Source organism: Ruditapes philippinarum, unplaced genomic scaffold (genome assembly GCF_026571515.1).
Source record: "Ruditapes philippinarum isolate M1 unplaced genomic scaffold, ASM2657151v2 ctg4077_1_1_1_1, whole genome shotgun sequence".
Classification (NCBI taxonomy): domain Eukaryota; kingdom Metazoa; phylum Mollusca; class Bivalvia; order Venerida; family Veneridae; genus Ruditapes; species Ruditapes philippinarum.
This window is the reverse complement of record NW_026861656.1, coordinates 17,683-41,841: the sequence shown is the minus strand read 5'-3', so window position 1 is coordinate 41,841 and position 24,159 is coordinate 17,683. Positions and strand designations below refer to the sequence as shown.

The 24,159-nt window shown below is 33.4% G+C and overlaps 1 protein-coding gene across 1 annotated transcript; it reads left to right on the top strand.

Annotated features, from left to right (window-relative positions):
- The first annotated feature begins 2,674 nt into the window (after window positions 1-2,674).
- Window positions 2,675-23,091, top strand: LOC132716427 (DDB1- and CUL4-associated factor 8-like). Its single transcript, XM_060699699.1, has 11 exons — window positions 2,675-2,830; window positions 7,827-9,203; window positions 11,728-11,837; window positions 12,943-13,083; window positions 14,606-14,700; window positions 15,751-15,886; window positions 16,259-16,303; window positions 16,845-16,911; window positions 19,084-19,322; window positions 19,947-20,066; window positions 21,764-23,091. The coding sequence occupies exons 2-11, from the start codon at window positions 7,853-7,855 to the stop codon at window positions 22,028-22,030; spliced, it is 2,571 nt and encodes an 856-aa protein (XP_060555682.1). The 5' UTR covers window positions 2,675-2,830; window positions 7,827-7,852; the 3' UTR covers window positions 22,031-23,091.
- Window positions 23,092-24,159: the final 1,068 nt, after the last annotated feature.

The window sequence follows — 24,159 nt, the reverse complement described above, 5'->3', positions numbered from 1 at the left end:
AGAACATTTATTTCACTTTGCCAATGTCAACACAAAAAATAGCCATAAGTATCGAATTGGGCTATAAATCAATCAATATAATAAATGTATATCATCAACATAAGAATACCTTGCAAAGTATGCTGTCACAGCTTTGCATTGTGCAGGTTTCCACAATGTTTTTAAGCTTCTTGTGGAAACCTTTCGTAACAGCAACCCCAAGGACGCCATTTTGGATAATCGTTTCCGGTAACCTAAAATCTGATACACGTAACGATTCCGATTTTAAACAGAAAGGCAGAGAGCGCATAGTCCAAACGTAAAGACTCTCAATGGTCTCAGCTAATGGAAAGCCAGAGCACACCCGCCCGCCGGTGTTATTATATTTCATATATAAAAGTTTATGGATTCTATAGCAGTATTCATTCACATGGTAGACAGACGTTTCACTGTTGAGACAGTTTACACCAAACCGGTTCACACCAAGATGTTTCACTCCAATTTATACCAAAATTATTCCGATACTTATAATATACTAAAATAATCTTTACATTTACTAAAAAATGAAATGAAAAGGGGGATTTCACATTTTGTCAATGACTTAAAAGTCAGGACTCAGACCTTTGATCTCTTTATGTTGGCCCATCTATCTTTTCAGATAGTTATTGTTATTTAGAGGATATCATATATATGTTGACTGGATATAATTGTATAAATAAAGTTACAGTTCTTTTTTTTTAAAGCTGTTAATGATAATAATTTATAAGTGATTTTCTTTTATATATTTATATTTTGATATCAATAAGTAAACAATATTCTGCAAATTATCTAACATAATTTATTTATATCTTATTATCTGATGTAATATTACTTTATTCTTGAGGGTTTCTGTTTCCAAGACTTTGGTTTTAATTGGCTGAACATTGTCTAAAAATATTTGAATGGTCCAATGAACAACTGATTAGTAACTGTTGATGTAAAAGTGCAATGTTTATACAACTCATTTAATAGTGATGTCAAATTGTTAGTTGAAAGTCTCAGTGTTTATACAACTAATTAGGTAAAGAGATTACTGTTAACACCTAAGTTTGTTTAATGGGTACTGTTCAATAAATTGATAAAGAAATAATTTAAAAGAATAGTTAATTTTATACACATTTTTCGCATGTCATTGTTTTATATTTACAACAACAAAAAATAATATATATATATATATATATATCATTTATTATTTATTATTTAAAAATATTAATTACTGTACTGGTAGCGGTTTCAATATTCAAACTAGCTAATACTTATAATGTGTCTTTGTTGTTCATGAACATTTTCATTATGATATTTTATTATCTTTCTTGATTTATTATAAATAGAATTTTCTCATGTTGTTACTCTTATAATAAAAATCATATTTTCAGACATTTGTCTTTCATTTAAACCTCTTATCATTCAACCCATACTTAAATGAGTATAATGATATAGAGGATATTTGTTTAATTCAGTGTAAGATCGGAATATATTTCACCGAGTGAGCACCAAAAGGTATATTTCACGAGTGGCGCAGCCACGAGTGAAATGTGAACTTTTGGTGTTCACAAGGTGAAATATATTTCGATCTTACACTAAACTAAACAAATTTTCTTTTTATTATATGCAAAGAAACGTTTTAAAAAGACATTAAACCTAATACGAAATGAAAAGCGCGCCAAATAATAATACAACGTGACGTCATTTACGACGTCACGTCATGAAGTTGGTTCCCAGTACTGTGCACGCTGGTATTTCACTGAAACAACGTAAGGGGCTTAAATTCAAAACAGTGAAATTATCAAAGTGGTTATTTCATTGTTTCAAACAGTGAAATAACCAGTTTTATATCACTGATACATTTCTATAAACCACCGAAAAGCATGTAATAAAATGTTCTAATAATATTATTCATCATAATTATGTCCTTGTCGTAACCAATATTTTTACTCCTAATAATTAACAGGAATTATTCAAAATAAGTGTAGTTGTTTAAACAGAACAAAATTCATTTTTCTGAGCTGATACTATACTGTATAGATTATAATTTTTACACGTTCTCTTATATTTCAGAAAAAAATATACTTTTTTAATCATTCTTCAAATTCACAAATTCTTCTTAATAATACTTTCAAATTCAACAAAATGTAACATTAAATTGAATTTCCGCTTTATAATGAAAATGAATATGTTAACTTTCCTAATAAACATCTAATAAAATGGGAGTGAAACGTCCATACATTTGACAAAGTGGGAGTGAAACGTCTAGGTGTGAACCGTTTTGGGAGTGAAACGTCTCAATAGTGAAATGTCTTGGCAGTGAAATGGCTGGCATTCCATTTACATATATAGTCTAGAACTTTTGGAAAGTTTGTAAATAAAATTAAGGACTAATCTGCAGAATAAAATCTGATCATTGTTTTACATGTACATTTGCAAATTCACATAAACGTTTTAATCCATTTGATATCATTACCGAATGACTGTTGAATTTTCTGTCTAATATGGTGCATCTTTGATTTTCGTACCGTACTGTCTTTGGTACGGAATTTATTAGTTTCTTTTTGGTACCGGAAATGAAGGATCAATTAATAAGATGTTAATAGCAAAATATTTGGTCAATTAAAGTATTAAAACTTATTTATTATTTTTTATATTATTTACATATCATTTAAAGAAATAATTTGATTAAATATCTTGCAAACAGTAGAGTTTTATGTTCAAAGATATTTTTAACCAATCAAGATTCTCCAGAGTCAGCTCAAGATGAAAGATGTCAAAATATTGGAAGTGAAAAACAACAAAGGAAAGGATTCGATAATTTAGTGTAAGATACTAGCCTGTGCCATTGAGAAGTGATATGTGTCGTATAAATGGCCACTTTTTCCTATTTTAAATGCATTACACCTGTTGTCAAACTATATAAATCCTAAGTGAAATGCAATTTCTTGACTTGTCTGGGTCTGGATACATGGACATCATTTTTGCAGTTCGCCATTTATTCACACTTTCAGTGATCATAATTTAAGGTCATATCTAAGAAGAGTAAAGTAGGGAGAAGTGTAGTTTATCCATTTCTAATTTAATTACCAATGAATTAAAAAATATCCCCCAAGATAACAATTTGATAGGAATACTGTATATAAAAAGGAAGTGGCTAGCCGTACGGGCCCGTACGGCTAGCCAAAAGTTCTAGCCGTACGTGAGTCACGTACGGCTAGCCAGGACTCACAGTATTGTCTAGCCGTACGGCACTTTTTAAAATTATATGATAGTCGAACATACTTATGTTATTTCATGTCTTTAAACGAGGATTTTAACCAAGAAACCGCATTTGCCATCGTATGTTTACTTTTTCGAGTTGAATCGCCATGTTAGGCATGACTAAATAAAGTACGAGTATTGATCGTTGTCATCTCCAGATGACGAAAAAGAGCGTTCAGTTGCAGTTGAATAACATCAATTGAATTAGTTTACATATTTTTTCATAATAATTTTTTTTGGTTTTAATAAGTTATTCAACTGCATCCAGGCCACACCACGGGGAGGCGCTCAATACCATGGCCCAAAAATTTTTTTTGTGTGCTTTATGCATCTTTTTTTAATTATTTCATTTTTTTGGTGGGCATGTTATAAAACAATTTGTTATTTACATTTTTTTGGTGTGCTACTTCGCATCTTTTGTGTGCAAATAAGCATCTTTTATAAAGCCTCTTTTATATTTTTTTTGTAAAGAAAACAATATTAAATTTTATAGCATATATATACAAGAAAATAAAACGAAATAATGCTTATCACTTCTATTACATCTTATATTACAAGCAAAGAAATCGTCCTTTTTTTGATAATTTCAAAGTAGAATAACTCTGAGAGTGTTTTTACAAAGTGAGAAAGCGGAAAAGAGTTCATAAGCATTATTTCAATGAACAATGTATTTACGTCATACAGAAATACTTTTGTACATAACACATAAATATAATATGTATCAACATGAAAGTGTAAAGTGAACAATTATTTTCTCTATATTTTTTTTTTTTAAAAATCAATAAGAAAAAAAAATGAGTTTCTATGTCTTACGTTCACATTTAAAAATAAAAAAGTCTATTGACGTGTAATTTCTACTCATAGCGTTTTTATGGCGTTTAAGTTGAGTTTGAGCAAGAAAAAAACGACCTAAACGTCAGCTTATTATTATTGAACATAATATATATTGACAGAAAAAATATTATGTCGTAACTTGGAAAAGGAGACAATAATGCAATCTTTCAAACACTCTAGAAAGTTAACAAGGACAATAAAAAAATGAAAAAAGAAGAAAAACGTTTATTATCTCATTTTCATGTTATAAAAATAGAAATAACGAAGAAAAAAACAAGCTAATAAAAAACAAGAAAAATACCAGCAGTTGTTTAAGATATATGAATTGATTGAATGAATATAAGCATTAAAAAAATGACCTCTAATTGTTCAGAAAGTTGTCAAATTAAATGAGCATTTACATACAGAAACAAATTTTTACAGCTTTTATACAGAGAACTCATACACCAGAGTTTTAAACAGTTCACGAGCACTTGCTGCAATACCAGAACTTGCTTTTCGGGGCAGAAGTCCGGGCTACGCAGTGGTAGTGGAACCAGCCTAGACACAAATCACAGGCAATACATCTGGTTTCTAAATGTTCATTGCATATATTGCAAGGCCATTTTCGTTCCTGTGCAACTTCAACTATTTGTTTCAGGTATTCCAATGACTCGGAATCCATGTACTTGTATATGCTGTCTAACTGTACATCTGTAGCCGCCATGTAGATATTGTCTGATGTGACCACGATATCACTTTTGGACAAGACAGCTCCTGATGTGACACATGCATCTGCTACCTGTTCATCAACAAACCATTTTAACATGATTCTTGATTTTTCACTTTCATCCAAATGAATGAATGGCCGTAGTCCTTTCTTAAGTTTCAGTTTCTTCCGATTCAAACCAATGACGGTGGTTTCAGAGCCTTTCGGGCGGCCACGTTTTTTGATATTTGGGGGAAGTTGTATATGACTTATGTCACTTGAGGGGGTTGAGTTTTCATTGTCTATGATTTGCGAAGCACTTGGGGACGAGGGGATAAGTGGAGTTTCATTTTCTGTATTTAGCACTGAGTCACTTGAAGCACAGGGGATAACGTGTGTATCATTGTCCACATCATTGTCAATTTCTGTGATGTCACTGGAAGTAGAGGGGGGCAAGGGGGTTTCTTTGTGCGAGTTCACCGCTGTAGAGTCACTAGGTGTGGGAGTATACACTATATCATTGTTTGGGGATTGGGTATTTAATTCAGAGTCATCAGTCAGACTTGCCTCGTTTCTGTTTGAAGGCATTTGTCCAATGTGAATGTTCTCACCGTTTTCCCAGGCCGTCAATATTTGTTTGAGTTGAGATCATGGCTATGTAGGATACACAAAGTTACACAACTGTTGCAATTGTTAGAGATAATATCACAAGCATTTATCATGCTGGGCAATTAAAAATACACAAAAGTAATCAAAATATTCAAATAACCTATGATGACAATGTAATATTAAGTAACCTGCGGCTTCAGAATATTTCCCCGTTGAAATTTCTATAAAAACACAGCCATCTTGACGAATATAAACAACCGTCATCTGATTGGTTGTTTTTTTCTGGAAATTTACGTGTATATTTTCGAGAAATAAATTGCAGTACCCCTTTGATTCATACTGGCATGCGAAAAGTACCCATACAAAAGCAGTTGATTATTTTCAAAATTGAATTATTGACAGATTTATACTGGTATGCGAACAGTACCCATGCAAAAGCAGTAGCTGTATTATTTGTTTAAACACTTGATTTTATTTTACTTGCATTCTATAAATGAGCCGCGTCATGACAAAACCAACATAAAAATGGATTTGCTATCAGCATGGATCCAGACCAGCCTGCGCATTCGCGCAGTCTGATCAGGATCCATGCTGTTAGCTGTCAGTTTCTCTACTTGTGATAGAGTATGTAAGCGAACACATCTGCGTGATTAGATATCAATATTTGAGTCGCATCATGATGCGGCTCAAATATTGATATCTAATCACGCAGATGTGTGATGAAGATACAATTTAAGTGTCAGTTCGGCAGTAGGTACAGAAGTTTTAATTTTGAATGTGTTGTCAAAACATGACCTTGTAAACGTTTGAGGATTCCGTCCTTACACGCATGCTCAAAAAATATTTAGTATACATAATTATGAGGCCTGTAAAATGGTTGTCCACTTATACTGTCTGTGTACAGATAAGTTGGCAATACCACGAAAACCTGTTTAAATATCAAAATTTTGCCCTTTGAGTCTTCCTATGTAAGCGGGAAATGGGGGTTTATACTGATTTACTACATAAAGCTTGTACATGAAGAAATGGGTTGAATTCATCAAATCTTTTAAATGAATGTTTGGGATGGGCTGCAACCTCTTGGATTTGAGTGATAGTGATGTTTGGTCTAACTACCAGTTTTGTTAACTTATACATAATTAGTAACTTATCTTTAACAGCAGTATTTATAATTGACATGTAAAATTCACTAGATATTTGTTAGCCTGATACCCTCAAACATGTTATTATAGTGACTTAAAGATTGGTTAAACTCACAACTGTGTGTGTTATATAGGCTAGATGTATATCTTATGTTGCTTCTAGCACCAAAACAAATCCACTGCTTTCAACAGGGCAGTGTGAGGGTGGGAAAAAGATCAAAACAAAAACTCATTTCCCATAAGACGAAACATGAACAGATATTGTATAAGTGTTGCAATATAGTAAGTGGGTGATCACACATGGCATGTGTTTATGGTAACATTGGGTCACCACTATTAATGGCCATACCCATGACTTAAAAGGTATTTGCTAACTTTTCTCTAACTTGTTAAATATTTTAATGATAAACATATACCATGTTCCAGGCAAATATTAATATTTGCCAATTCCAATTGTACATATTTTGTACTTTTTCTGATTTTCTTGCAGAAATTAATGACACAATTAAAAAATGTTTCTGCTAGGGCTGTCATTGATGGAAAATTTTGTATTGATATATCAAAGAGACAAATATCGATGATATATCGACTTTGACAGTAGATACAATGAAAAACATTTGAATATGTTTTATAAATTGGGATCATGGACGTCGTTATGCATGCTTGTATTAGACACTACAAATACTACAAACTAACAGAAAGTTTGTTTTGTCTGTTATTATTAGCTCTGACTTTTGAAAACGGAGTTTCAAGTTCAAGTAAGCCAGGAAAATGGAAAAAAGTGACTCTTATTAGGCAGAATAGAGAGGTATATTCACTAACAGAAATGAATAAATTTTAGCTTGTATCAATATTTGAAAGTGTGTATTGATATTGTACCAAATCATGAATATTGATTATATATCAATATTGCAGTATTCAGTGGCAGCCCTAGTTTCTGCATATTTTCATCAAAATTTTGCCACATAGAAAAATTCCTGCAGGCATAATGGGAAAAGTACAAGAGCTACAATTAAAAGTTAGTTAATCAGCAAATATTTGCTTAGAATATGGTATATGTTGATAAAGATATAATGAAAAAGTAGCAAAATAACATTTTAAGTCTTGGGCATGACCACTAGCAGTGATCCAATGTTGCAAAACAAATGTGACAAGATCACCTGCAAAATACTCCCAAGAGGTCTCTTATTTTTAATGTGAAGTTAAATGAATTCTACATAAATGTATACTTCATTGAGTTGTTAATTGATTTGAAAAGTTAAATAATGATTTGATTTTATTTTCAGTATTGGAAATATATAGAAATAGAGTCATGGAAGAAGTTGCTGTCGAAGAAGCTGATAAGCCAGTTGAAAACTTAAAACAAACAAATGGAAAAGCAACTGATAATGACGAATCTGGTTTTGGTGAGGATATATCAGCATGTAGCATTGAGGACAAAACATTTAATGATAAGATGGACACATATGAAGAGACTGGAAACCATACTGATTTGGAACAGTGTAGTGCCTATAATAAGATGCTAGAGGGAGTAGAAATATCTCAGGGAGATAATCATTTCATGATGAGTGGTTTGAAAAAAGATGACAGTGGTATATATTCTGAGAAATCGCCAAGCACTACACAAACCAAAGAAATCAGTGATGGGGAATGGAGTGAAAGTGTAAGTGAAAGCTTTGAGGACACAAATGTTGAAATAAAAGGAGAGGGGAGTATGCACATTGATATTGACAAGCCAAATAAAATCTCTGAAAAGACTGGTAATAAAAACATGAAGAATAATGATGATGTCATGTGTGTTGAAGGTATTAATAGTAAAACTGAAGATATCGAAATAGAAGACATGGAAGATGAAATGCTAGAAAACATGAAATGTTTAGAGAATGGAAAAGACAATGTTAATGCCATTAATAACAAAGAAAGGCAAGACATCAAAGTAAATTGTGATAAATTAGATACATTAAAGGTTTCAAATGAGACAGACGAGTCAGAATCAAAATCAAGTGGGCAGCAAATTGATACAGATAAATGTGATAATAATGGAATGTCAAATGATGATGAAGATTTTGCTGATTTTGTAAAGAAAACTGTCAAGTCACGTTCTCATGTTAGGAAACTGGTTGATTATGACACTGATGATTCTGATAAAGAAAGTGGAAGTGATTCTCATGTGGTCATCAAAGGCAATAGACGTTACCGGAAACGAAAACCTGAAACAGATAGTGAAGATGACAATGATATTGCAAATACAAATGACAGTAAAAGCAAAGGTAACACCTCAAGTGAGCCTAATGATGGTACACCAGTATTATTAAGACATTCAGTGTTAAATGATGAAAGCGAACAAAATAATGCGGAAATTTCAGACTCAATTACTGATTCTAGTGATGACAGTCTTCATTCTCCAAGAGCAAGACAAGAATCGTCATCTGAAAATGAGGCAGATGACACACCACCATTAAGTGAGTTTGGTCCTCCTAAACAAAAATGGAAAGCCCTATATGATCTGAGAAATCGTGAGTTTGGAAACTCCAATCTTAAGGATCCTGGTCATTTTCGGAAACAGGTTCAAGGCAGTTTGCAAATGGTGAAAAGGTTTGAACTTCAATTCAAAATGGAAGAGCATGAAGGCTGTGTGAACGCTTTACACTTTAACAGCAGTGGTAGGTCTTATTTCTTACTTAATTTGGATAAAATTCTATCCTCAAATCTTACATCTGGATATTGTCAATTACTATACCCCTCCCCCTTTCTGAATATTAAAAAGCAGAATATGACTTTTCTCAATGAAGTAAATAACAAGGTTACCATAGAAATTTACCCCAATATCTTGCTAAATTCAAAGTAGTTCTCAACTGAGAGAAAAAGTGACAGTTGCTCAGTTAAATATGCTAATTTAGTGTTCATTAGCGGGAAGGGAGTACTTGAACAGGGGTACATGTATTTGATAAGAGAAGTCTTTTCGAAAGGTTTTTTATTCTAAAATTCTCAATTGACATAATACATATTTATAGTGACTGATATATTTCCAAAGTTATTTGTAGTAACAAAATCAAAGGGCTGCAAGCTCCGTGGTATTTTCTGCTCTTTGCAATCTAAATTGTACTGTATATCTGTATGCAGCCCTCGACATTAGCGATGGTCCGTTGGTCCGAGACCACCTGATTTTGGCAAGGACCACCTAATTTTAAAAGCAACTGGTCCGTCTGACCACTTGAATTTTCAGGATGGTGCAAGACTCATCTGGGCAAAAGGCGATTTGGTAACAAAAACATGTTATATACTTGCTGTTTAAAATCATTTGTCCGATGTACATATATATGTTTATTCATCTCATTAATTGCCTAAAAATTTTGCTTATGCATGTTAAAAAGGAAAGAATTTGCTTTATTGATTTAGGTAAAAGATTCATTTAAATGACGCTAGTAATGAATTTTATTTAATTGTGATATTGTATTGGATATCAGATAAACTTAAATTTTAGAAACTTGAAGAATGGCAGCTAACAAAAGAAAATTGAAAAAAATATATCTAGTAATTCTTGGCTTCTTATCTTCATTTCGACAATAAGAGATCTGTTTTTCCGCAGTTAAATTCTATAAGGCCAAAAAATTATAAGCAAGCAAGCAACACGGAGGTAAAATTCCTGTATTTTTATTCTGTAAAAATATAAGCTCAACTATAATGTACGTATTATTTTGATTACGTTGTCGACATTTCCTTGTTTTCAAAGACAAGAATAAGACAAGATAATTTAATAATTTTATTAAAAATGTTAATCTGTAAAAGATAATTATTATAAGACGTATCACGTAACAGCAATAAGCATTTGAATAGCAGTAAGAGAATATTGCAGACTCATATGGTTTCGCTATTATGTAACATGAACTGAGAAGGAATTCCATTCAACATAAAATTTTACCTAAATAAGAGCAGCCCTGATTTCTATTTGTAAATGAGATAAAAATAATAAATAACTTTACAACAGAATACCTACTGACTTGCTCTCCTTACTTTCTGCTTTGATGAAAATAATTTATATAACTATAAATATCTGTTTTCTTCAGTTGTTAATAATACAATGTACATCTCTGTGTATTTTTTTGTCAAATTCTGAATATAGTTTTAAATGAATAAAAAAACATGATGGACCACTTGGCTTCCAGAAGGACCACCTAAATTTCAAAGCCAGTGGTCCGACTTACCACCTGTGTCAAGGCCTGGTATGTATTTTCCTGTATAAGTTTATTTTTATATACTATAATTCATCTTACAGGGCACCGAGATGCAGCGACTGCGCTTAGATTTTTTACAATAACAGTTTGAGTTTGATACATACAGAATATTGCATGACTAGAGTTGCATCAAAAAATCATTTATGTTCATTTTTTTATGAAAGCCACACTTTATCCTTGCATATCATGGCTACTTCCTTAAAAAAGACACTTAAAAAAAAAATAGTTGCCTTGACTGGGATTTAAACCCCAGACCTCTCACACCCTAAACGAGCGCGTTACCCCTGCACCACATGGAAATTATATAACAAAAGCCTAAATAAAATCATATACATGTAATTCTAAATTTAGAATATCCATTTTGGATTTGTACTCCTTATTTATTTCGAGTTATTTTGTTCACGACAAACCTGTTGTTTAACACTGATGTAAATAATTTAGAGATGATCTTCTTGCCAAAATAGTCTGACGTATATATATTCCACTACTCGACAGTCTGATTTATCTGTGTACTACGCTCTGAAGTATTCTGTAATCTACATCGCTAAAAATAATTTTTTCATTGATTAAGATGATATGCATCAGCATAATTTGTGATTGTGCATTTATTGACAATTCTATAAGCCAACGCTACTTTTAAACTTTGAATGCCTTGTAATTTATTGGATACTTGTAACAAAATAAAACTATTCCTTTCTTTTACATAGCTAGTTTTAAGCTGTTTTGAGAACTACTTCAAGTTTGTCTTGAAATTCTGTGCCAGAGATTGAATGTCAGCATTGTATTTCCTGATCTGCGATCAGAAAATACAATTATGAAGTAAAAACCCCCAACCCTATTTATCCTGAGAACCAGTCCTAACCAGAGAAGAGATATTACTGAAGCATTTACTGCAGCAGTAATAAAGTGTTAATTTAAATGCTATTAATTTTGATGTTGTAACTTTTTTCAGGCACCTTACTAGCTAGTGGCTCTGATGATTTAAACATTGTGATATGGAACTGGATTCGCAATCGTCATGATCTTGTATATGATAGTGGTCATCGCAGTAATGTATTTCAGGTAGGAAAATATTAGTACATAATTTAACAATTTCCAATTAGATTTACCAACAGTAATCAATAGAATTGTAAATAATAAAAGGTAATGTATGGCCTCTAAATATTTCTTTTACTTTTTTGGTGCTGTTTGGTGTTTGTTATAGCAAAATGTCATAAGGTGTTGATTTTAATCAGATATCCAGATACTCGAAACTTACGGCATATTGTTCCTCAATTTAAGGTTATCAGTATCAATGTCTGATAGTCAATGATAGGGAATACCCATAGTCTCTGATAGAGAATACCCATAGTCTCAAAGTGAATAAGATCCTGAATTTTTTCAGTAACTTGTTAGATATCCCTTGTAAGACGCATTCCCTACTTTGAAATGAAATAACAGTGACCAAAAATGTGTCTTATAACTGGGTATTTACCATATATAATTATTAACTAAGGCAAGTCATTGTTTAACCTAATGGTCCTAGAATTAAACCAGTTCATATTTTTATCTAAAGGTAAGCCACCATTGATTTAACCAAGAAATAAAGGTGTTCAAGGTTTTTAAATAAGGCCTAACAAAAAAAATTGTTTGTTTCCAGTGACATGGTTTTAAAAAATAGGGTAGGTAGGTAGGCATTTTTTTTAAAAACATTTTTTTATATCAAGTGTATGTGACGGAAATATGAATATGCAGCACAAAGTTTATTATGCAGTGTCAAACAAAAAATGCGGCCTGTTTTCCCTCAAAGTTTAGGGTCGCTGGCCAAAAAAATAGGGTAGGTAGGGACACCTGAAACAAACAATTTTTTTTACGCCTAAATAAAAACAATACATGTTTTGAAGGAAAAAATATCATTTAGGGTAATAAATAAGCAAAAAAACAATCTTTATACTAACTTATTACTATTTGCTGATGTATGCCAGTGACATTCTAACTATTTGGTGATGTATGCCACATTTAACTATTTGCTGATGTATGCCAGTGACATTCTAACTATTTGGTGATGTATGCCACATTTACTTCTTAACAAGTTTATTGACATGAAGTAAGCTGTTATGTCAAATCCTGTTGTAATTAGAATAAAACATGTCCTGTTATAATGAATTTAGATGTTTGTTCAATGTAGGCAAAGTTTATGCCATTCAGTGGGGATTGTCATGTGGTCAGCTGTGCTAGAGATGGTCAAGTACGGCTGGCTGATCTGTCATCCACAGGGGTCTGTAAAGGAACAAAGAAAGTTGCTCAGCACAAGGGTGCTGCTCACAAGGTAAGTTGTTACAATATAATTGTTGTAAAGGCCAGTAGTTTTACCCAGTCCCCTCACCTCAATGTCAAGGTCACACTTACTGACTTGTAGGTCAAAAGTCAACAGTAAAGTTTAAACATTTTGTCCAGCCCATAACTCTGTCATGCATCAAGGCATTGTAGCATGATGAATCATTGTTATCCTGGCAGTTGTGATGATTATTTAAAACCTCCTTTTTAAAACCTACAATTCCAAGTTCTCAGTCTCTTTTTGTGGGAATCTTAAAATGCAAAACACTTTATTGCTTTTAGCTAATTTTATACATACATGTACAGTGCCAGACTTAAAATTAACATATAGATTAGTCTTAGAAGGACATTATTGCAAAACTAGGAATACTTGTGTGGCTTCAGAAAGTAATAAATAACTGCATGAAGTATGTTTGAGTAAATTAAGATTTAATTAAGTGATCATTTTAGATGTGTACAATTACCATCTAAAGACTGACATAACCATTTACATGTATATTTAATCAAATCAAGTTAATTTGAGTGCCTTATTTGAGCTGCCCATGAAATATTGGTGAGCACATTTTTGTATTGTACAATGGTGATCTTTTTATTAGAAAATTATTTGATAAATGAAATCAAAATTAATGTGCCTAAATACCGTACATTTCCTTATTGATGACCCCACCCCCTTTGCGATAACAAATGAGAAAACTGAGTTACCAAGATGATAACAGTTAATAAAAAATTACTGTTAATTTAAATTAGCATAAATTAATATTTAATAAAAATAAATGAAAGCTGGTACTTCAGGCTTATATAATGCAGCAGAAAATAACACACAAACATTTAAGCCGCGTCACGACAAAACCAACATAATGGGTTTGCGACCAGCATGGATCCAGACCAGCCTGCGCATCCGCGCAGTTAGATCAGGATCCATGCAGTTCACTTACCAACCCTATTACAAGTAGAGAAACTGATAGCGAACAGCATGTATCCTGATCAGACTGCGCGGATGCGCAAGCTGGTCTGGATCCATGCTGGTCGCAAACGCAATATGTTGGTTTTGTTGTGACACGGCTCATTTAATATTCTTTTTAATCTGACAATCATTAACATTTTGGTTTAAATAAATCCCCCCTGCTAGAAGATGTAAAGCCCCTGGGGCATTAATTAGAGAATATATAATATAGCTAATGTTTTATGCTATTTATAAATGACTATAGTTTTGTATATTTAAAAGGTGTTTTAAAAATGCTCACTCAGAGAATCATGGCTAATCCTTTAATAGCATACACAATTTGAAATAACTATTCAACCTTTACTTATTAATGCTATGTAAACATTACATTAGCTGATAATTATATGCATATAACCTCTGAGAAAAGGGTCCCTTGATACCATTTGTGATCAGTTAGATGAGAAGGTAGATATTGGCTATATAGAATAAGCATAAAGCAAACGGACAGTGTGCAAAGAAGTTAAGAACAAATTTTGTGGATTTTTCTTTTAAAGATTAGAGATTATTTCAGCTTGCCTTGGAAATGGATTCTCCCCATGTAGTTCTCAGTGCTGGAGAAGATGCAGTTACCTATGAGATTGACCTGAGGGTAGATAAACCAAACAAGTAAGTTGTTGATAAGCAAAACAATTATTTGAGATTTTAAAAAGATATCTTCTTGATCACGTCTGCAAAGGAAATGGGACAATAATACTCATTTTAAAGGGTTGATCATAGTGTACTGCCAAATTCCTTGAAATGAGAATGACGATGTTTCTTTTACATGTACTTTATAAAGTTTAGGCCTGAAAATAATGTTTTAAAGTTGGAACTGGACATATATTTTTTGGGGGAGGGGTAACTGTAGGAGAAAAATATGTTTTAATTGTTTTCTGTAAACCTCTTACATTCCATTAAAATCCTGGTCTTTATTTGGCTCGTAATCAGTCTACTTGATTTTAGATGATATTTTTTTCTTTTTCAATGTGGTCTTTGTGTCAGCTGCAAGATAATAAATACATGTACATTTATTTTGTGATGCATTTTTCTATAGATAACTTGCATAATGCTTGTCTACTGCAACTTTAAATCTTGAAAAGAGCTTCTGAATTAATGATTGTAACATTTAAGTATGACCTTGACCTCAAAATTACCATGACCTTTAAGGTCAATTTTTCAAAATTCAGAAAATTTCACCATGATTTAAACTTGTAAACAGATTTAGAAAAGTAGGCATATGTGATTTAAGGTGGCGAGATAACTCAGTTGATTAAACCACTGATTATCACTCTTGAGGTCCCGTGTTCGATCCTGGGTTTCACCCTTGGGATTTTTCAAAGACCCTTTCAGTGTTTTCCACCTACCTAGAGGTGTACTGGTAAGAAATCCAGGTAATCCTCGCATGTATCAGTGCTATACAGTGGGCATGTAAAAGACCAAGGGGTCTATTCAATAAGAGCTAGGGACTGGTTCCTGGACTCCCTTGTATCTCATAGCTGTCTCTTTAATGTATACCTGCTTAGAGTGATCGTAAAGCAGTGTGATGTAGAAGTAGAAGTTAAGAAAACTTTTTGTATTGATATATATATTTTGATTTAATTCAAACTCAGACTAACAAGTATTGTGTATTTTCATACATTAGTTTGCTTTAATATTTCTAATTACTTCATTTATCAGGTTGGTTACAACAAAAGAGAATGACAAGAAAGTGTCCATCTATTCAATTCATTCCAATCCTATCAATTCCAACGAGTTCTGTTTGGGTGGTAGAGATCACTTTGTACGAGTGTATGATAAAAGAAAAATCAATGAGGTAATTATCATTTTGATTATTTCAAAAAAGGTGTTTGTTAATTTTTCATTTTATGTCAAATGTATGTTATGGCTAAGAGCATTGTTATGCTGAATTGCTAAATAAATTCTGCTGTTGTTTAAGGGGACCCGCAAGAATGCACTTTAACACGTCTAATTCATTTCTGCGCACCATTTTATAAACGAAAATGAAGAAAAAAATGTAAGAATCAGCACACAAAAAAGGCAATATTTTTCTATTTTGTGATCATGATTTCTGCAAGCATTTAGAGGTACTGCTCCAACACTGTAGTAAATTAAATCCCAGATGAAAGTTAATTATGACAATTGAATTAGACTTTTTTTAACAGCGGGTTTGTATTGATTTTTTCAGGATGTAAACAGCGGCCTGTTGAAGAAGTTTGCACCACACCATATTGTAAGTGAATGCATGTAATTTGTCTGTTACATCCCAAATTTATATAGAGAATTGAAAGGTTGATGGTTTCACATAAATATTAATGTATGTCTGAAAGGGCATCCGGGGGCGAGTGTTTAAGATCGTTGACTTCAAACCACATTTCCTCACCGCTGTGGGTTTGAATCCAGACAGGGACTTTGGATTTTTTCATGGGAGGAAGCTATCCAGCTAGCTTACAGAACGTCTGTGGTTCTACTCAGGTGCCTGTTCATGCCTGAAATAATGCACGGAAGGGCACCCGAGGTCTTCCTCCACCAGTAAATGCATTTTGAGTTTTGTTACGGTCTTCCTTTATTTACAGAAGTATCAAAGATTGTAAAGGTAATTTAAAGATATAAATTGTTCAATTTGATTAATTCAGAATTTATAATTGAATAAAACTTTGAATCTTGTAAAGTCTTATGGATGTTTGTAAGAGACTGGCATATATTCAAATGTAAGTCCTATGTACATGTATAATGTTAAAATTGGATCATAAAATGATTAATTTCTTTTACAGTTGGGTGCAGGAAATGATAATATTAAGGCAAACGTCACATGTGCATGCTACAATTATAATGGTTCAGGTATGTAAACATTTATATATCGAGGGTTGACTGCAAAACTGCTGTAACTTTTATAAGATAAAGAAGGACTTACAACTGTAATGTAGTCAACCCTCAATCTTAATCCTTATATTCATTTAGTAATAATAGTAATTTATGGATGTCAAGTGCTTTATGAAATCTTTTACATGAAGAGTGACAATAAATTGTAAATAAGCGGCTTTTCCCCTTAGAAGTTTATTTGATATTCCTGCTTGTCCCTTATCTTTTTAATTAAGGTACTGTTTAAACTATTGGCCATAGTCTAGAATATTGAATTTCTATTAATATCGTTCAGGATATATCATTTGCATTTAAATTATAAATAGAGTGGAGCAGTCTTTAAAAATTAATTAGTTTTTAGCTCGACTTTTCTATGAAAAGGGGAGCTATCCTACTCGCCCCGGCGTCGGCGTCGGCGTCACACCTTGGTTAAGTTTTTCGTACCACCCCACTTTATTTCAGAAGTATTACAAGTATGGCTTTGAAACTTACCATACTTGTTCACCATCATAACCTCCATCTACAGACAAGAGTACATAACTCTGTCAAGGTTTTTGACAGAATTATGGCCCTTTTTTGACTTAGAAAGTGTATTGAGCTTGGTTAAGTTTTTTGTACCACCTCACTTTATTTCAAAACCATTGGAGGTATTGCTTTGAAACTGACCATACTTGTTTACCATCACGACCTTCATCAACAGACAAGAGGACATAACTCTGTCAAGGTTTTTTGACAGAATTATGCCCCTTTTTGACTTAGAAAATACATTGAATATGGGTAAAATCCACTTATTGCCTTAACCCTTTGAGATATTGCTTTGAAACTTTTAATGCTATTTCACATCATTACCCCCATCTGTACGCAAGAGAAGGTAACTCTGTCAAGGATTTGTTTTAAAAATTAAGGCCTTTTATCGACTTAGAATCTTGGTTAAGTTTTTAGTACCAGTCCACTTTTTGACTGAACTGTTTGAGATATTAATTTGAAAGTTGGAATACTTGTTTACAATCATGATTCCCAAACATGTCCAGGAGAAGGTAATTCTGTCAAAGATTTTATTTGAATTATGGCCCTTAACTGTCAATGTTTTGTATTATAGGCAAGCACTAAAAAACTTAAAAAATCTAAAAAAATTCATTCCTATCCACTGAACCTGCAGTGTTCAAGGGTATCACACAATTCAGTAAAATAATTCTTCACTAAATATCTTAATGCTCATGGCCATTGTTCACTTTAAAAATACAGAGATTCTTGTATTGCCTTTTACTGCAAAAACTTTTTTTATTGGCAAGCAATAAAAAAGTCGAGCGCGCTGTCTTACGGACAGCTCTTGTTATATTTTATCCTAAACATTTTCTGGTTTCAGTTATTGGCCAATCACCTTAAAAATAGTCAATCTTTTTAAAATATTTAAATTATTCAGCTCGACTTGACAGTGAGGTAATGAGCATAATGTCACTTTAAACTAACAACTGACTGTTCCAAATTTCAAAAATGACAAAGTCTATTACACAAATTAAGTACCTATGGGTTAGTCTTATTCTACTCTGGACTCAAATGGGTCACATTTTAAAGTGATTTCATAGCAATTTGATTAAAATCAGCTCTTAAATAACACTACGCATTAGGATCTGACGATCACCAATATGTTCTCACCTCTGACTATATTTTGATACTTTGTCTAATGCCTATCTGTACAGAACTGTTAGATTGCATGGCTCAAAATAGCTTTCTTAGGAAATCCGTATCACTATGAAGGCAAAGCATATACATTGGTAATCAGATCTACATGGTAGAAAAAAGTAGATAATTTTTGAGCCGAGTCACGACAAAAGCAACATAATGGGTTTGCGACAAGCATGGATCCACACCAGCCTGCGCATCCCTCGCAGTCTGATCAGGATCCATGCTGTTCACTATCAGTTTCTCTACTTGTAATAGGGTTTGTAAGCGAACAGCATGGATCCTGATCAGACTGCGCGTTCCGCGCAGGCTGGTCTGGATCCATGCTGGTCGCAAACCCATTATGTTGGTTTTGTCATGACGCGGCTATTATGAACATCAGTCAGATTGATTTTCTCGAGTAGATTTTATTACAACAACAGGTGCATATTTTATAAGCTGATGTTTATGATTTTATTTTCCTCGCAGAGATACTGGGTACCTACAATGATGAAGATATTTACCTGTTTAATAACCAAGAAGGGGACACGGCTAAATATTTACACAGATACCGAGGTCACAGAAATAACCAGACCGTGAAAGGCGTCAACTTCTACGGCCCGGAGAGCGAGTTTATAGTCAGTGGGAGCGACTGCGGACATATTTTCCTGTGGGATAAGGCCACAGAGAATATTGTACAGTTTATGGAAGGAGATGAGGGCGGAGTTGTAAGTTTTCCCAAGATACATTGAAGTATTTTTGATTCACATGTGAAAACATACATATTGAAATAAGATATAATATTGCAAAAGTATAGAGATGTCAGACAGTGCTTGAATTTTTGCATGGAGAGGCACTCTTCTGGTCTTACTTGACCAATAAAGTCACAATATGACTTCTATAGTGTCTTTTTGGCTTTTTGGTTTTAAAATAACAGTACAGCCTTTGGCTTTCTTTAAATGAATTGGAAATAACTTTCAGAAGATTTAACATATTTGAAAGTTATATAATACCCACATTAAAAAAAGTGAATATCTTGTTTTGCCCTTTGATTATAAGAGCTAAGAACCTAAGAAGCATATAGGTTTTTAAATGGATTAATATTGAATGGGGAGTAATGGCCTAATGGTCAAAGTGCCTCTCAACCCAGGGATCATGGGTTTAAATCCTACTTTGGCACAACCGTGTTTCTTCATCTGGTACTGGTTGGTGAAGCACACTCAAAAGGTGATTAATATAAGCTGCAAGAACTCATTTCGCAATCAAGCTTACATAAATATGTTTGAACTAATATAGAATAATTATCTTACATAAAAAAGGGATATGCATTTTGTATGGTAAATTTTTTTCAGATAAATGTTTTGGAACCACACCCGTATGCTCCGATTTTAGCAACAAGTGGACTGGATCATGATGTGAAAATCTGGGCACCTACGGCAGAAAATCCAACCAATCTGAAAGGCCTCAAAAAGGTATGTCATAATGATAACATAGTTTATGTAGGTTTCAATTAAAAAAACTGTGACCAAGAGGAAAATGTTATTGACCATATATTACTTTCCGTTTTCCAACGTAGGTTTGAATCTTAATAGGAATACTATATTCCTTCATGTTAGAAAGTTATCCACCAAGGTGGTAGAAGAAATTTCTTCCCAGGTACCTGCTTGTGTATAGTATAATGCATTGAGAGGCTGATAGAGTCCTTTTCTACCTTTCACCATTAAAAGCTTATAAGCCATCATGTAATAATACAAGACAATAAAAACAATAATAAAAAGAACACTTATTATATGACATGAAATATATTGAACTGTACTTGTTTTGGGCTTAATTGAATCTGATGATATCCTAAAAGAATTGCATCCTTAGCCCTTTTTTTTTGTGGGGGGGAGGGGGGGGCTGACATTAAAAAAACAACCATGAAACATAAATTTAAAAAAAGGCTTAAAGTGAATCAACATGGGGCATAAAATACAATTGCAATTCATTGCAATTAATACTCTTTCTATACTTGCCAAAAACGATTTTCAAGTCTACATAATTATAGTGGTGTGTCAATATATGCATCTTTCACATTTACTGTTTTATCGTTTTGTTGTGTCGCCTCTACGGAGTAGTGGCGACATATAGGGATCACTTCTCCGTCGTCTGTCCGTCTGTCTGTCCGTCTGTCCGTCACAAAACTTGTCCGGACTACTCCTCATAAACTACTGGTGCAATTTCATCCAAACTTTACAGGAATGATCAGTACCAAGTCTAGTTGTGCATATTGTCAGCATTTTCCGGTTCAATGATTTTTGGCAGAGTTATGGCCCTTTAATAATTTTTAATTTTAAAGTTTGTCCGGACTACTTCTCTTATACCACTAAAGCAATTTCAATGAAACTTTACAGGATTGATCTGTAGCTCAAGTCCTTGCGCATATTGCAAGGGTTTTCCGGTTGAATGATTTTTGGTCGAGTTATGGCCCTTTGATAAAAAAGGTGTATTTTTCTGTGTGTTGCCAGATACACAAAAGCTTGTCCGGACTACTCCTCATAAACTACTGGTGCAATTTCATCTAAACTTTACAGGAATGATCAGTACCAAGGGTAGTTGTGCATATTATCAGCATTTTCCGGTTCAATGATTTTTGTCAGAGTTATGGCCCTTTAATAATTTTTATTTTTAAAGTTTGTCCGGACTACTTCTCTTATACCACTAAAGCAATTTCAATGAAACTTTACAGGATTGATCTGTAGCTCAAGTCCTTGCGCATATTGCAAGGGTTTTCCAGTTGAATGATTTTTGGCCGAGTTATGGCCCTTTGATAAAAAGGTGTTTTTTCTGTGTGTTGCCAGATACGCAAAAGCTTGTCCGGACTACTCCTCATAAACTACTGGTGCAATTTTATCCAAACTTTACAGGAATGATCAGTACCAAGTCTAGTTGTGCACTGTCCGTCTGTCTGTCCGTCTGTCTGTCCGTCTGTCACAAACTTTGTCCCAACATGAAATTGGCCATCATGAGGCGACACATGTGATTACTGATCGCTCTTGTTTTTAGATAAGTCCAAGCATTGTTTGGGAACATTAATCATACAAATACGACTTTTTAGCCACAGAGTTGAGAAGCTTAAAGCCTTTTTTAGGTGAAAATTTAAGGTGATAATGTGTTGTTTTGTTTTTAGTTAATAAAACGTAACTCCAGAGAACGTGAAGAAGAGCGTACAAATGATGGAGGAATGATTGATGGTTCTATGCTGTGGTTTATTATGCATCACTTAAGACGGGGGCGAAGGCAGAGAGCTCGCGAAGCTCGTGCCGCTAGAGGAGAACCATCTCCCGACGTTGAGACGTCGGACACACTCAGCGACGAAGATCTATCGACTGATGACGAGTCTGAAAGTGAAGGGGAAGGCGAACCACGTGATGCAATCTCATGTAACCCATCGTAAAAAGTTTACAATATTGTGTCAAAATCAGAGTGCACGTTTATTTCTCCACTTTACGATATATATTGATCTGTATAAAATCTTTTGGGGGAAAACCATCTTTGCAGATATGTTGACCACATGTGTAGCAGTTTTACTGACATTTTCAAAAGCAAAAAGATACAAGAGCCAGCGAATGTTGCACAATTACGATCATTATGTTTAGTCAGAAAATTTCATGTTAAATGTTCATATTGTATTGCGCTAACTTTGACGTGCTTGCTAAAAAATAAGCGTCATCTCATCAAGGATTGTATGATTAATATGTTATGGGTTGAATAGTTTATCGCGATGATAAATCTTGCCTGTTTAATCTATCACTATGTTATGATTTTGGTTCTGGGTAAAAATTTGATTCATCATCTGACTTAATAGCTTTCTGCCTAATTCTTTGATGGTACAGAATTAACATTCAAATGTTTTTTGTTTGCTATGTAGTTACATAATTGTTTTATACTTTGACATAATAGAATTGACATACTTTAAGGTATAGAGTTAACATGTTATTTAACCAAACATACTTTGTTTTTGTATATATAAAATAGATGATGTATATAATATTTGATAACATTTTGATTCATGTTACTTAATTGTATGTGCACAAGTTAAAAAAAACAAGAATAAATGACAGATTTTTTGTTGATTGCTGAGCTGAATTGCTACTGTCAGATTCATAAATCTTTTTATTCTGAATTTTGAATAAGCAGAAAGGGGTTGCATGTGTCAACTGATTGGACTATACCTCAAAACAAGTTATCAAGTTTGATTTATTCTGGTGGCTGACAGTAATTCAGATAAGTGTTCAGTAAGGTGGTTGCTTTGATACTGTTTGAGAATTGGTACTATTTTTAGAAGAATGGGTACTATTTTTAGAAGAATTGATAATGTATTTAGAAAAATTGGTACAATTTTGAGAAGTTCTAGCCGAGACTGAATGCTGTGAAACAAATATTATATCTTCTATGGTCGTGATTGGGAGGTTTTATTATATATCTTGTTTGTCCTTGGAACTTAACATAGTTATTAATGTACAATGTAGGCCTAATTGTTTAGGTGTCTGCATTTGAACCGCGTCATGATAAAACCAACATAATGGGTTTGCGACCAGCATGGATCCAGACCAGCCTGCGCATCCGCAGTCTGATCAGGATCCAAGCTGTTAGCTATCAGTTTCTCTACTTGTTATAGGGTTTGTAAGCGAACAGCATGGATCCTGATCAGACTGCGCGGATGCGCAGGCTGGTCTGGATCCATGCTGGTCGCAAACCCATTATGTTGGTTTTGTCATGGCGTGTCTGCATTTTAACCCAGTCTGAGAGTTTGAGACCTTGTGGGTTCATCGTCATGTTTCCTTAGTGAAATCTAACATTGATTTGTTATAGGAAGCAGACCCGGCAACAGTTCAAATAAGTTTCAAGCTTTAATAACAAATAAAACATAAATAAATGTTTAATGAAAATTAAAACAAAAACCTTCCCTTAGTAGCTAAAACAGAATAGAATGAAGTCCTTGTTATAGCTGTACTTGAGTACCAATTGTGAAGTGAATTGAAAAAAAAAAGATTTTTTTTTTTATCATTTCATTTTGGTTGAAAAGTACAAAAGAAACGCAAATGAATTCAGTAAACCATTTGTCAATTGCAAACATGAAATAAACCCTGCTTTTAGTTAAACTTATTATTCAAAGAAGCGAGACACTTATGTGATTAATATTTCAGGTTCTTTAACCTAAAAGTCATGGGTTTGAGCCTCACAAATGGGGTCACAAATGGGTCTCCTAGCATATCGGTATAACTGGTTAGTCCAGGAAATCTATTTAAGAGTTAATTCAGTTAAATTCAAATGATTAAATGTAATTGAATGATCGCTGGAATGATAACATATTCTTTTTTGTTGTCTGAATTATAATTGCAAGATTCTTTCATGCATTAAAATTTTACTACCAGTTATGAAAAGTAAGTTACTTTCCTGGTAAAGCGAGGCCAGGTTTGTTGATTATATAACAGCTGTTGACAGATGGTTTATTTTAAAATCAAATTAAAGGGGTGATAAGCTGGGTGCACAAGTTTGGAGATTTTTACATTATGATCCAGT

Coding starts and splice junctions, on each gene's coding strand:
- LOC132716427 (XM_060699699.1), top strand. CDS start 7,853: ATGGAAGAAGTTGCTGTCGAAGAAGCTGATAAGCCAGTTGAAAACTTA. Junction 11,838..12,942: donor ATCGCAGTAATGTATTTCAG/GTAGGAAAATAT, acceptor TGTTCAATGTAG/GCAAAGTTTATGCCATTCAG. Junction 16,912..19,083: donor CTACAATTATAATGGTTCAG/GTATGTAAACAT, acceptor TTTTCCTCGCAG/AGATACTGGGTACCTACAAT.